The sequence below is a fragment of the Chelmon rostratus genome, chromosome 23 (assembly GCF_017976325.1).
Source record: "Chelmon rostratus isolate fCheRos1 chromosome 23, fCheRos1.pri, whole genome shotgun sequence".
Lineage (NCBI taxonomy): Eukaryota > Metazoa > Chordata > Actinopteri > Chaetodontiformes > Chaetodontidae > Chelmon > Chelmon rostratus.
The window spans coordinates 2,524,169-2,538,488 of NC_055680.1; the positions used below are offsets into that span (position 1 = coordinate 2,524,169).

Genomic DNA, 14,320 nt, shown 5'->3' on the forward strand with positions numbered 1-14,320 from the left:
CCCCCTCTCTCCGTCAAGTCCATTTCGCCGCAGGGATCAAATGCTTTTGCTATCACATCCGCAGGAGCAGGAAAAATGGCCAGCTCATTAATACCATCTCCTTCGGTGACAACAGATGTGCATATGAGCTTAATGCTGTTGTTTTCAGTCCAGCTAGACCTCAGTAGGTCAGTGGATTAAATGCAGTATCACACTGGATGGACATCCTGACCTCTGCGTGATGTTATTTTGATGTGTGCCAGCTAGCAGGACAGTCACGTTATTAGCTATATTTGTTTCTAACCATCCAAACAGCGTCCAGCCTCGGTTAAGCCACTGGCTACACCTGCATTTAGAGAGTGACCTGGATTTATTATAGCAAAGTGAAATAACTGTTTATTCTGCAGGACGGCCTGACTCCCCTTCACTGTGCAGCTCGGAGTGGACATGACACATCCGTGGAGCTGCTGCTGGAGAGAGGAGCTCCCTTGCTGGCCAGGACCAAGGTGTGTTACCTGTCCCTTCACCTTTTCCGGTTAAAGGGACAGAAGCATGTCACTTTTTCGAGCTGTGTCGTGTTAGCTGCTTAACAGTTAGCAGTTGGTCTCACCCTCCTCTAAGTTATAATTTTCTAACCTAAAGGTCTCTGCATGAAGTAGTCCATTACATTGTGTATATAGACTGAATCAGAATATGGTTCTTCAGGCTTTAGACCTTTTTGTTATGTGGTCACCACGAAAAAGAACAGTTTGACTTTTTGGAAATACGCTTTAATGTAATTTCACCCTGGTCAGATGAGGAAATTGAAAGCAATTTCATCTTTATATATTGAATACAAAGGTTTCTTGTTTATTGAACAGATGTAGAAATAGAGGCAGAAATTTACAACATGTAGTTTTAAAAGCTGTTTACTTTGGACATTTTTTTTTTTTTTTACCAACAACAGCATCCTACAGTAGTAAGTTTACACTAACAGCATGTTAACTAGTCAAATATAACATGTAAATAAGGGATATTTCTGCACTTTAGACAAATCTAGCATAGCCCATATCCTCAATCTATGTGCTAAGATAAGCTAAAAATGTCAAATACCCACTATATTGCTTTTTTCAGTGTTTTCATCTGATTCTGGTTAATGTAGCATTTCAAGTATTACATGCTTCATTTAGCAGCATTAAATAAATAAAAATGAATTCAGTATTTACTCCTCTGTTATCTCTGTTTTTGGTCTCCACCAACTTCTGAGGAAAATATCTGCCTTTTTATCTGCTAAATGCTCAACTGCTTACTCTCTTGATTAGATTTTTGTGTTATCAGGTTCTTTAGGTTCTTTCAGTGATTGTAGTTTCATGTAAATCCGCGACAATGACCTAAGATGCGGTGTTGTATTTACAGTCCACAGCCACACAGTTATTCATCAAAAATCCCCTTTCAACCAAACGATCTCTCGTCCACATTTCAGAACGGGCTGTCTCCTCTTCACATGGCGGCACAAGGCGACCATGTTGAGTGTGTCAAACACCTTCTGCAGCACAAGGCTCCTGTTGATGACGTCACTTTGGACTACCTGACGGCGTTACATGTGGCAGCTCACTGCGGCCACTACAGAGTCACCAAACTGCTGCTGGACAAGAGGGCCAACCCCAACGCCAGGGCACTGGTACGATGCAACGACGTGTACCTTTAACATACAAGTCAGAGGCGTAATAATTCTAGACAGTGTGCTTAGATCACTAAGGTGAGTGTTGAGTAATAGTAAAATATTGTTTGGTTTCATCCTTTACTGTGTGTGTCTGTGCCACGTTTCCCCTGACAGAATGGCTTCACTCCGCTGCACATAGCCTGTAAGAAGAACCGGGTGAAAGTGATGGAGCTGCTGGTCAAATATGGAGCCTCTATCCAGGCCATTACAGAGGTGACAACCTTACTGCTAAGCCTGCCTGAAGCTAACATTAGCAATCAAAGTGTTACTGAATAACAGCCACTGTGACCACCATGACAATTCATTCACACAGCAATATTTATTTCATGTTAACAAACATAAGCCACCATCACAATATTTTTTGCAATGACTGCCATGTTTTTCTAGTTTGAAAACCAGGAATTTGTGCTTTTGAAAGGCTGATGTTGAAGTAACAGTGAAGCAGAAATCAACTTCTGCACAGCCTGTTTAATATCATATAATGCATCAAGCTGGTTTATCTATGGCATGATAGTTGGCACAATAATAAGATAAGTGGAATTAACATAATTGGACCTTTTAAGTTGGGTCATGTGTATGAATATCATGTTTTGCAAATTATTAATAGCCTGATCTGATCAGCATCAAGGATATTTCCATCTTGGCTACTTTTCATTATTAGATACCTTAAATGGTAACACTGGACATTAGAAATTACATGATTGAGGTACAAACTTAGAAAGTAGATGTAATGGTTTTTAATGCAAAAATATATAGATTATTGCAAGAATTGTTTCCTTCAAATTACGTTAGCAGCCCTGCTAAGTAGCTATTGGCTGGTCAGACACTGCTAAAAGTTACCAGATGACATCATGTACTTTTTTGCATATTAATAAGTATGTTAAGCTCTTCTTGAGTACACATTTATGTTCAACATCACTGACATTTAATCTTATCGTTCCTCTTTTCCTTCCCTTTCTGCGCCCAGTCTGGTTTGACTCCCATCCACGTAGCAGCCTTCATGGGTCACCTGAACATCGTCCTGCTGCTGCTGCAGAACGGAGCCTCGCCTGACGTCAGCAATATTGTGAGTGATGAGCCGATCAGAGAGGGCGATCATGCATTCTCCAGTAATAAGTCATTTTTAAGTGTATTTTAAAAAGTGTAGAGATGTGTGGTTAGCTAGCTTAAATATGTGTGTGTCAACTCTGCTGACCCATACGTTGCTGCATGTCGTGTGTACAGCGTGGAGAAACAGCGTTACACATGGCAGCCAGGGCAGGCCAGGTGGAGGTGGTCAGATGTCTGCTGAGGAACGGAGCAATGGTGGACGCCAGGGCACGGGTGAGACTGATCACCAGACAACACTTTTTACTGTATTGTTCTACCACCGTACAAAATAAGCAAAGTGTTCGTTCCTCTTCCATCGTGGCGTCCTCAGGAGGACCAGACCCCCCTCCACATTGCATCCCGTCTGGGAAAAACAGAGATCGTGCAGCTGCTGCTGCAACACATGGCCCATCCTGATGCCGCCACAACCAACGGCTACACCCCCCTGCACATCTCCGCCCGGGAGGGGCAGGTGGAGACAGCCTCTGTCCTGCTAGAGGCCGGAGCCTCACACTCACTGGCCACCAAGGTGAGTGGAGGAGACATGCATTGTTTGTCAGGTTTTGTTAACATGACTTCTTGAACGCCTACAATGTCAGTACTTGTAATCTGTGTGATGACAGTAAAGTTGAACCTAATCTAATCTAATTATCAAGTAAAGGCCACTTTAAGTGCATTCAGGTGCGGTGCTCCACACAGCTCTTTCTTCATGTTTTCTCTGTTTCGGTCCAGAATTTGCCCTTGTGCTTACAGTAAGACTATGTGACTCAATGAAGTGCAGTTTAGCACCTAGCAAGAAGTGCAAAAGGCAGTAAGCCACATAGTAATGTACATATGTATAGATGTATTAATATTAATGCTACTGTATGCTTCAGAAGCAGGGTGCTGCTAGCCATTAAATGTCAACATCTGCTAAAAATGTGCAAAATGATGAGTGAAATGTATTATAAATACAAACAGAACAGCCCAATCAGATGAAAATAATACAACAAATGCACCAATCCAATGAAGGGGACATCTTGACAGATCAGCAGGTTGGAACAAATGTGCAATACAAGCGACTTCCAGAACCAAACGTACAGATGAAAGAACGGACCGAAAGTGCAACCGTGCTTTTAGCGATGATCCCATGGTGCCCTCTCTTGGGGCCACACACAATGAGGTTACAGTATAACTGCATGTGCAGGTCTCTGTCTGTTTGACCCACTTCTCATGAATGATTGACGAGGCTGTAAAGCCTGAAATGTTCATGAAGCCTGGATGCAGTCAAGTGATTTATCATCATCATCACGGTGTATCAGAGGAGGCTGTGAGGTCCAGTTCATGGACCAGTTCGTTCTTACACCTGTAAGGGTGAGACAAAGAAATTTCTGATGCCGTGTGTTTGTCAGGGTTCGCTGGTTCTCCTCTCTCCCACGCTCGATGTCTCTCTCTCTCCTTGGGTGTGGCTGTCGCTATGGAAACCAAACCAGGGAAAGTTGTTCACATACATTATGTTCAAATTGGTCCTTACTCGAGATTTGCTTGGAGCACTGAGTATTAGGAAATCCTCTCCCCCCTCCTCCATCGCTCTCTTCTCCATCCCTTTTCACCTCTCAATCACCTGTTATATCAGATATAATCCAGCGTTTGACAAACAAAGGATCGCTCCCTCCATGATCAGGGCTGGGTCATAAACACACTGGTCATATGGTTTTCTGTCAGCTCCAGCTCTAATTTTGGATTTCAGAATAGCTCAAGTGCCCCCTCTGCTGGTCATATTGTGAAATTAAAAGGACTCTAATATTTTTAGTTTAAGAATATGTGGAATTGCATCAGCATGTCAGCAGACTGGGATGACTTCTTTGTGGTGAAGATCAGAAATCACTGCAACATGTTCCCATGATGCACACAATGACAGTATCCTGGATTCACTGTCTTTAAGCACTTTTCTTAATATCCCCTCTCTGGTTGTTTCTCTCCACAGAAAGGTTTTACTCCCCTGCATGTGGCCTCCAAGTATGGAAGCCTAGATGTGGCCAAACTTCTGCTGCAGCGCCGCGCTCCACCTGATTCTGTTGGGAAGGTATTCAACCAAGATAAAAGCTAGATCTTTATAGTTTTACTGGACAATCTATGAGATCCCCTCTCTAAATGTTTTTGTGAACACCTTTTCCTGCATGAAAAGTTTTTAAATCTAAATGATGTGTTGCTATTTTTCTGTATTGAGGTTAAATTGACTGCGAGAGCACTGGTAAGCCTAGTTTGAATAAAATCCGCCATTCCTTCAGTTGGATTAACTATGATTTACTCCAGCAAAAATACGACAGATAACAGAAGCTTTTTTTCTTTTAATATGTGAGTCATCCTCACAGCTTTTAGCTGTCTAATATAACTCTAATTCAATTAAACGTGCAGTTTTACCACCTGTAACACTTCCTGTTAACTCTGTGTGTGTGTGTGTGCTGCACTAACTGCAGTTTAATCCATGTGCGCTCACCGTCCATCCCTTACAGAATGGCCTCACCCCGCTCCATGTCGCAGCACATTACGATAACCAGAAGGTGGCGCTCCTGCTTTTGGATAAAGGAGCGTCCCCCCACACTATGGCCAAGGTGAGGTTCCAGAGTGAAGAGCTGCGCACACTGTGCCGGAGATAATGGACTGAGCTGAGGGTTAATTGTCGACTGTAATGTAATGTTATGAGGAGTGGAAAGTTTACCCAGGAGGTGAAAATGTTTCTTCTTCCCAGTATAGCTCTAAAATTAGCCTCAAACTCACAACTCATGATCTCATTCATAACTGAAGTCTGACCGCACAGCCATCATAACCATGCTGCTCAAATAGCAGAACTTTCTAGTGGTAACAATGGAGAGGATGAAGCTGCAGCATTTTAACTGTTATTAGTTAGTTAGTTATTAGTTATTATTATAACTACTATGATCATGATTTATACGTTTTCAGTATCATAAGAGATTCATCGATTGCTGTGTGAGCATCCATTCTTACTGAGTGCACAGGACTTTTTTCAGGTCAATGTACATTTAACGATTAATCATTCAGGATTCATTCAGGATGTTACACATTCACTGTGTGGAGCTGCCACACCCGCCTGTGACCAAGAAAGGTCGAACCAGAGGACTTCTCTAACCTTCAGACCAACACATCTGTTTGTAAAAAACCTTCACTGATTTGTTTTTGGAGGAGTTTTGCCTCATAATGTGATATCGAAGCCGGGTGCTTTAAAACCATGCGCACCAAACCTTGCGGGGCAACAATGAGCTCAGTTAGGGAACGTTTCTAAAGCGTATGTAAAACGGCCTCCTCCTATTGCAGCCTTCAGGTTTTAAAGCAAAATCCTGCAACATTTTGGCTTCTATTTCCTCACTGTTAAAAATCCCCTCTTCTGTTTCCATTATTCAATTCTATATGTGTGTTACATACATACACAACCAATAACCAATCAGTGGAACCAGAGCTGATATGTCAGTTCCTGAGAAACATTTGGGAATGTGAGGTTTTCAGTCTCGGTTAACGCTCATCAGTGACGCCAGTCTCTCTCCCCTGTCCCCCCCCAATGAATCAGAACGGCTACACTCCTCTCCACATCGCGGCTAAGAAGAACCAGATGGAAATCGCCACAGTGCTGCTGCAGTACGGAGCCGAGACCAACATTCTGACCAAGCAGGGCGTCACTCCGCTCCATCTGGCCTCCCAGGAGGGCCACGCAGACATGGCTGCCCTGCTGATGAGCAAGGGAGCCCAGATCAACGTCCAGACTAAGGTACTGTACAAACTGGCCTTGGATTTGACTAATAAGTGTTTCTGAGAGGGTTGAATCATTTTTAGGAACAATTAATTGCTCACTAGTTGTTCATTTCCGCTATTGTGCTGTTACTGTTAAAGAAAGTCCAATTTACTGACATTAAATCCTGTACTACCTGACATTTAAGTCCAAATATCTATAATATGAGAATCAATCCAGGAGTAACAGGTAACAAACCTGCTGTTTTTAGGGCAAAATCTGTCTTCCTTACAATGTGGAATTAGCTACATCAGTTTGTTTGTGAAGACAGGACGGGCAGAGTGTGGTCTGAATTTGGCTGCTGTGAGTATCGTAACTGTTCTGTGTGTGTTCCTCATGCAGAGTGGCCTGACTGCCCTCCATCTGGCAGCCCAGGAGGATAAAGTGGCTGTGGCCGAGATCCTAGCCAGGAACGGAGCCAACCTCGACCAGCAGACCAAAGTATGAACAGTCACACTTTTTCCTATTGGTTATGATATTGTGCAATATTATATTATTACAAGTCACGTCCCATTCTGCTGAAATCAAACTCTTCTCATAAATGCATGTTGTATTTTTTTGTCTTATTCATGATTGGAAAATTCTAACAGATTTTTTTTTTTGTTGTTTTGCAGTTGGGATACACCCCGCTAATTGTAGCATGTCACTATGGTAACGCCAAGATGGTCAACTTCCTGCTTCAGAACGGAGCCAGTGTCAACGCCAAGACCAAGGTACTTATTATCCGAGCCCAAATGGACCATTTTAACATTCATTATTTCATGTTTATGCTATTATTGTAGTCCACTGTTATTATTTCTAACATGTTGCTGCTAATGTTGAATCATATCTACTCGTTGTATTGCAGACCATGATAATAAACAAATACACAGATGTATATTATTATTATTATCTGTGTTAATTCAGCCCCATTCATTGTATTTCAAACAAGACCAACTTTGTATTTGCTGCCTGAATGTTAAGGATCATGCAGAATCAGATCAAACTATGAACAATCAATTCATGCAATGATCGATTTGACTTTTTCACTTCTATCTCCCGTCTTGTTTCCTCCCCAGAATGGATACACTCCTCTCCACCAGGCAGCCCAGCAAGGAAACACACACATCATCAACGTACTGCTGCAAAACGGTGCCAAGCCCAACGCTATCACTGTGGTGCGTGAACAGACGCAAAGATGCAAACACACACACTTACACAGACCGACTGGCGCCTCATCCACTGTGCTTCCTTCTCCAGAATGGTAACACTGCTCTGGGTATCGCTCGGAGGCTGGGCTACATCTCCGTGGTGGACACGCTGAGGGTCGTCACTGAGGAGATCATTACCACCACAACGGTCAGTCACACATCTACATCACATTCAGTTCCCGTTAGAATCTAAAGTTCAAGGTTATGACATTGAAATACACTTAAAGCAGTCATTAAACATAACGTAGATGTCTAAAAATGCATATTTCTCATATAAAATTTGCAGAATGTGAAGTAGGGTTTTTTGAAGGAATTGTAGGTAACATTTGACCTTTAACACCAAAGTTTCAGTGGAGGCAGTGGTGGTCCCAGAATCCTCCTGGATCGCATCTGTATGCCAAATACATTTCTTTGGATTTATTATTGATTTTAAATTTCCATTTCCATATAAAAATTAAGAACTCATATTTGGAGCTACTTTAGTTACAGTTATTTTACAACTTCAAGTGTAAGCTTGAAATTTCTTTGCTTTTTTCATATTTTGTCTGACCTACTTTTATCATTGAGGGTAAATATTAGAAACACCTTTTTGTATAATGCTAAATATTTAACACCAGCACAAAATACAGCCTCCAAACTGACAATAAAGATGAGTCACACCTCTTTAAAACTGTTTGAACATATTACAGCCTTCATGATGCTTTGTCGCAGGATTGTTGTATTACATTACATTGGTTTCAGCCAGATTTATCTAATAAACAGGTAACTGAGTGTGGTGTGAACAGGGTTTAATGGGATCTCTTTCTCCCATGCTGCCAGACGGTGACAGAGAAACACAAGCTGAACGTGCCAGAGACCATGACTGAAGTGCTGGATGTCTCCGATGAAGAGGGTGAGTCATGTCGTACATTAAAGCCTGTCAACGTTAAGCCACGCCGTAGCTCTGTAATGGAAAGAGCACTCAAGTGGCGTTCTGAGTGCATGTCCAACAACACCGTGGATGAGTTGGACTAATGAGATACGCTGTCCCACGACAAAGCCCCGTTTGTGTGTTTTAACTTAGCGGTTGGCCCAATTTCTCTGACTGATTCAACACAGGTTCCCTCTTGCCTGTGCATACTTCTATTACTGCTAGTAGGGAACTTCTATGCTATTCCAAGCTGCACTAATTGATAGTTTCATTAAACTGAAAAAGTTGGTTTGTTGCTGTCCAGTGGGATAAAGTGAAACATCTAGCAGCCAAGAGCCACATTACTCCATCAGTAGTTGGAGATTTAAACAGATCTAAAAGTGGAGGGAATATTTGATTTGTCAGGTGGCCATGAGCACAACTCCAAATTTGCTGTAATTACTGCATGTCTGATGGATGTATACAGAGATAAAAAGGCAACTTTTTGCTTACATATTAGCCATTACAACTGTATAATGTGATATTTCAGATATTGTGTTTACAGCCTGTTCTGATAAAAAGTATTGTAATGCACTTTTGAGGAACAACACCAAACTAGTACTGTGTAACAAGACGTTCAAGCACTGTTTTAGATAATTTCCCTCCCTGAAACCCTTAATTTCATGTCATTTTTTAACAGGGAAACTTTCAGTGCGTCAATACTGAATATCTGCTAACGACATCGGTGTCAGACTTTAAGAGCAGATTATGTTGTATGTTTCTGTCCGCCTCTTGAGGGGAGTTCAGAGGTCTTCTATGCTACTGGTAGATTTTCGGAGGTAGTGAGTGACTGTGCTGTCAACCCACAGCATTGAGAGCCATTGATGATGATGTTATGTCAGACGACCCCATGGATGAGGAAGGTATCGGCACTCAGCACGGTGTTTGGTGTGGGGGCTTGCAGCACTGATTTTAGCAGGAGTGGGGTGGTGTATGCATGGTGAACGAGCCTGTAGCGGCTGCTGTTTGGTTCAATGCTGCGATACTAACTGAAATATTATATCTGGATACAGAGAAACACACAGAAAGTGGTTTAGGTCGAACTGAACCGAATTTCCTGCATGAGGGTCTTGTTGGAAAATTCAGTTTGGCTCAAATCAATCCACATAATTTTGTCATTTATGTACTAATTTGCTTTTGATTTTTAAAGATGATAAACAATCTTCTGTTACGTAGGGAGCCGGAGTGAGGACATGTTTTCAGACAGCTAGCATAAAGCAAGGGGAAACAGCTAGCCCGACGCTGTCCAAAATTCCAAAATATATCTACTAAAACCTGAAAAGCTAAATACTTAAGATGTTGTACATATATGTTATATCCAAGAGAAATGTAAAAAAACAAGAATTTCTGTGTTCTGAGGGGAGTTAAGTGGAGAGAGCCAGGCTATCTGTTTTTACCTGTTTCAGCTAGACTGAATGTTGTTTTGCTAGCAGGTTTTTTCTCAAAGTGTAGGCTGAAAATGTTTATCCTCCAGAGAAGTAGAAGGAAACTCTGAGCAAATACAAAAACATAAAATTCACCGCGAGACTTTGCCCACATTGCTGTCACTTCGTACCTCATTTCTTACCTCACGCTGACTGACTCCCTGCGATGCTGCTAAGCTAATCTCTACCTCAACTCAGGCTCTGCTCCGTTAGCAGTATGAAGTGGGCGTTAGCATTAGCATGATGAGATTCATTTGATGTGACAGTGTGAGTGTTTTATGGTCATAATTAGTGGATTATAGGCTTTCTTCTCATATAAAAAGAATCAGTGACCTTCTTTGAGGAGACAGTTAAGAAGACTGAGGTTGAAATTTGCTTTTTCTCCTTACATGCTTACTTCTTCAGGTAGCCAGTATATTCACGGCACCCAAGCTTCTCTGTCTAACTACAGTATGTTTTTCACTTGTTATGCTGGCCTAGCGTAACGCTTTCTGCCAGACCTGGGCCAAAGTCAGCTACAGCTCCTGCACATCGCACTCGAGGCTGGAGGTTGTGTAATACACAATGTCTGTCGCTTCACTTCTTTTTTATTTTCTCTTCTTCTAACACACATATACAAGCTTGACTAGTCCAGATATGCTGATCCAGACCAATTTGGCCCAGGTTAACCTGCAGCCCATAGTGATGCTAACCCCTGCAGAGCAGTAGAGCTTCGTCGCTACTGTGCAGATAACACATGACCACAGAGAATAACATGCATCTGTTTGGTGTGAGACAACAGAGGGAAGAACGAAGAAACTTGTTTAAGTGATAGTATGCGCAGACTAAAATCAGTCTTTGCGAATAGAATAGATAATAGTAATCCTGTAGCACTGTCTCAAGAGTGAGAAGCTAAAAGGTAAGCATGCTAACATCATATGCAGCTGCTAAGCTTGCTAAGTCTGGAAGGTTTGCTCAGCTGAGAAGCAAAACTGTCATAAAACACAGGAAGATGCAAGTGCATTATTCTAGAGCCCGACCGATAAATCAGCCAAGCCGATAAATATTAGCTCATTGCAGATATATCAGTAATGGTGTGTGTGTCAGCCAATAAATGACAATAAATTGAGGTACAGAAATGTTTTGAAAAGTGAGTGTCACCAGTCTATACCATTCCTTTTTTTGAGCACTTAAAACTCAATATTGGTTTAAATATATATACTATTAAACATAACAATTATAATAGAGATTGAAACCAATTGAATTTGAGAGATTGATTCTTGACCTTGGAAACAATAGTTGCAGTGGCTGCCAATGGTCCTTGTGGTGAGACTGTTTGACAGCTACTTTTTCCAAGGTTAGAAATGGAATTGTTGTGAACTAGATTTCAGAAGATGACCTGGTTAAATGTGTTGAATAAATTCTTATTTTTAAAAAGTCTAAATCTACTGGCCAAAGATACAACATATATTTTCCTCTTGCTCTGTATTCGTTAATACTAATTACCTATTATTGCTCAACATATTCCATGTTAATATGTTAGCACTCAAGCTACATTTAAGTCATTTATCATCTAGGTTCATGTTCATCAATAGTAATCTGACCAATAGCCAGATGCCCCCCGGAACTTGAAATATTCCTTTAATCAGTTTCTTTTGTTTTCATTCATGAACTCACCTCCCCTCTTCCCTCAAAAGGTGATGACACGATGACAGGTGATGGAGGGGAGTATCTGAGGGCCGAGGACCTCAGGGAGCTGGGAGATGACTCCCTGCCAGGACAGTATCTGGATGGGATGAACTACCTCCGCTTCAGCCTGGAGGGGGGACGCACCGACAGGTACGTCAAGCTCGGTCACGTTTAACTTGGCCAAGAAGCGACAAGAACAATTAGCGTGGAGTAAACAGAGCTGTTGTATAATCTTTTTTATAAGGTCTAAAAACCCAGCTGTGTTTCAGTGTCGATCCTGTTCCTATCTACTGACTGATACGTGCTGTGTATGGTTGTTCTAACCCTATCATGAATCAGTCTGTGTGTATCTGTATGTACAGTACTTATGACACCTTTCCTGTTGAGGACACTAAACTCACACTAACCACCTGTATTTGTATATGTGTATGTGTGTGTTTTGCAACCTCTCCTGCTCATACTTCATCGTTGGTTTCCCTTGTCATGCCTGCATAGTCGAATGCAAAGGTATGTGCTGACCCTGGCCAAATATCTGGCTTTAGAATCCTCAGCACTGTGAAATAAGCAGTCTTTTAAGAGTCTTTTTTTAGTAATGAGTTAGATTTCATGTCCTGATCTAAAACATAATTTGTGTTTTTAGCCTCTCTAGACATCTGCTGTAGGGGTAGCAGTGTTGGTTGGTGCTCTGTCCACCCCTTTGGTCTAGACATTCATTGTCCCCAGAGGATGAATCCTAATGACTTTGATGACCCCCCCTCCCTTTTTTTTAAGTCTAGCATCATCAGGATAAAACTTTAATTTGTCAAATACTTTGGTTTATGACCAAATACCCGCAAACCAGTGACATTCATATCAGTCTCAACTTCACTTTGTGTTCACTGCCAATTAGCAAATGTTAGTATGCTAAGATGCTACTGTTAAACATTATACCTGCTTAACATGTACAGCCTTACAGTCGTGCACAGTAGTGGTGGTGCAGCTGTAGATTTGTAGTCTTGTTGATTAGCTGTATGTTGTATTTGCCTCTTAAGCTAGTAAAGTGTAGGATGTTTGTGAGACAATGCTAACCTCTGTACTGTTAATCTTTTATTTTGGCAATGTTCCTGTGAGCTTGTTTGTTTTACTGTCAGGTTGAACAAGAAGTTTTCTTCTCTGCTCCAACAGTTCCGACAGGTCCTTCACACCCACCCACCACAGCTACTACTCCCCTAAACATGAAGGCATGATGGATGAGATGCTCAACTGTCACCAGGTACAGTGCATATACATCCACAGCTAAAGTTATCATTTACTCTGAAGGTGAATATCTTACATTAAAAACATAACATACAAAGAACTGTTACAGATCAAACTACCAAACAGTGAATAAAGTTACTGAATTTAGCCTCACCTCGACAACATTAAATACTGCTTACATGCATTAATAATAATGGTCCAATTATATGAAAATGATCACTGATCCTTCCAATTCTATATAACGAGTATTTTTACTTTGATACTTTGAGTGCACTTTGTTGCTAGTTGATTATAGTTAAAGGGCAAGTTCTGTGATTTAGTATTGAACCTCCATAAATTTGGGGGACTTGCAAGTGACAGATAAAAAAAGTCAAAACTGAAGCAGCAGAGGCCAAGACATCCTGACTTTTACTCCTTGGGGTAAAATAGCTCAAACTCTACACTGGATCCTTCCTTTGCATAATGTAATTTGGAAACATGTTTCAATAGGCCCTCCTTGCCCAGTGCATACCCACATCTTTCACACTCCACTTCCCAAGTTCGGGCTTGGCATTAACCGGTTTGCCACCAATTTAGGCGTTGTTGGATGACATGTTTGTTAGTGAAGCCTTGACGTCAAGGTGTGACAGGCCCACAGACATTTAATCACCTGAATGACTGAGAATTTCCATTCTTTTGGCAAGAAAAGAAAATTCTGAAACCATTATCGTCAGTTAGTATAGCTACATTCAGTAATTACTAGCATATGTCTAATAAGAGGTTTATTGGTTGATTCCAGGTTTCGTCACTCGCCAGGGAGAGTGAGAGGGATTCATACCGTCTGAGCTGGGGCACAGAGAACCTGGACAATGTGGCTTTATCCTCCAGCCCCATTCACTCTGGGTAGGTACTGTCACACTGGAGGAAATTATCATTGCCAAGAAACAAAACAATAAAAATGCCACACTCTTGCATATTGCACACATATGCGTGCACAGGATGAAATGTACACATAGTCTGCGTATATGCATGCTGAAGCTAGAACATCTTGTAAAGTCATGAATATGCATTAACAATTAACCCAATCTTATCAAGGTCCTGATAGCTGAGCTGCTACGTTTCAAGTACTTAATTATATTTAATTATAGCATTTCTTAATTAGATCATTAACTTTAATTCAAAATCTGTGTTTCAATTGCCTGTCATCACCCTGGTGCTTGGAGTGTAGTAATGTAGTGCTTTCTCTCACTATGTAGCTGTTGCTGGGAATGTATTGTACCTCTGCAGTATGACACATTAAGTACCATATTATTGTTCTGT

The 14,320-nt window shown here is 41.4% G+C and overlaps 1 protein-coding gene across 1 annotated transcript in view; it reads left to right on the forward strand.

The window, feature by feature from the left end:
• Positions 1 to 14,320, forward strand: part of ank2b (ankyrin 2b, neuronal) — a 99,749-nt gene that overhangs the window by 45,659 nt on the left and 39,770 nt on the right. The window contains exons 11-27 of the mRNA XM_041964765.1: positions 387 to 485; positions 1,442 to 1,639; positions 1,796 to 1,894; positions 2,649 to 2,747; positions 2,906 to 3,004; positions 3,102 to 3,299; positions 4,737 to 4,835; positions 5,266 to 5,364; positions 6,336 to 6,533; positions 6,897 to 6,995; positions 7,169 to 7,267; positions 7,613 to 7,711; positions 7,794 to 7,892; positions 8,564 to 8,636; positions 11,794 to 11,935; positions 12,929 to 13,037; positions 13,800 to 13,903. Coding sequence (XP_041820699.1) covers positions 387 to 485; positions 1,442 to 1,639; positions 1,796 to 1,894; positions 2,649 to 2,747; positions 2,906 to 3,004; positions 3,102 to 3,299; positions 4,737 to 4,835; positions 5,266 to 5,364; positions 6,336 to 6,533; positions 6,897 to 6,995; positions 7,169 to 7,267; positions 7,613 to 7,711; positions 7,794 to 7,892; positions 8,564 to 8,636; positions 11,794 to 11,935; positions 12,929 to 13,037; positions 13,800 to 13,903 — 2,012 coding nt within the window. The remainder of the gene's footprint in view (positions 1 to 386; positions 486 to 1,441; positions 1,640 to 1,795; positions 1,895 to 2,648; positions 2,748 to 2,905; positions 3,005 to 3,101; positions 3,300 to 4,736; positions 4,836 to 5,265; positions 5,365 to 6,335; positions 6,534 to 6,896; positions 6,996 to 7,168; positions 7,268 to 7,612; positions 7,712 to 7,793; positions 7,893 to 8,563; positions 8,637 to 11,793; positions 11,936 to 12,928; positions 13,038 to 13,799; positions 13,904 to 14,320) is intronic.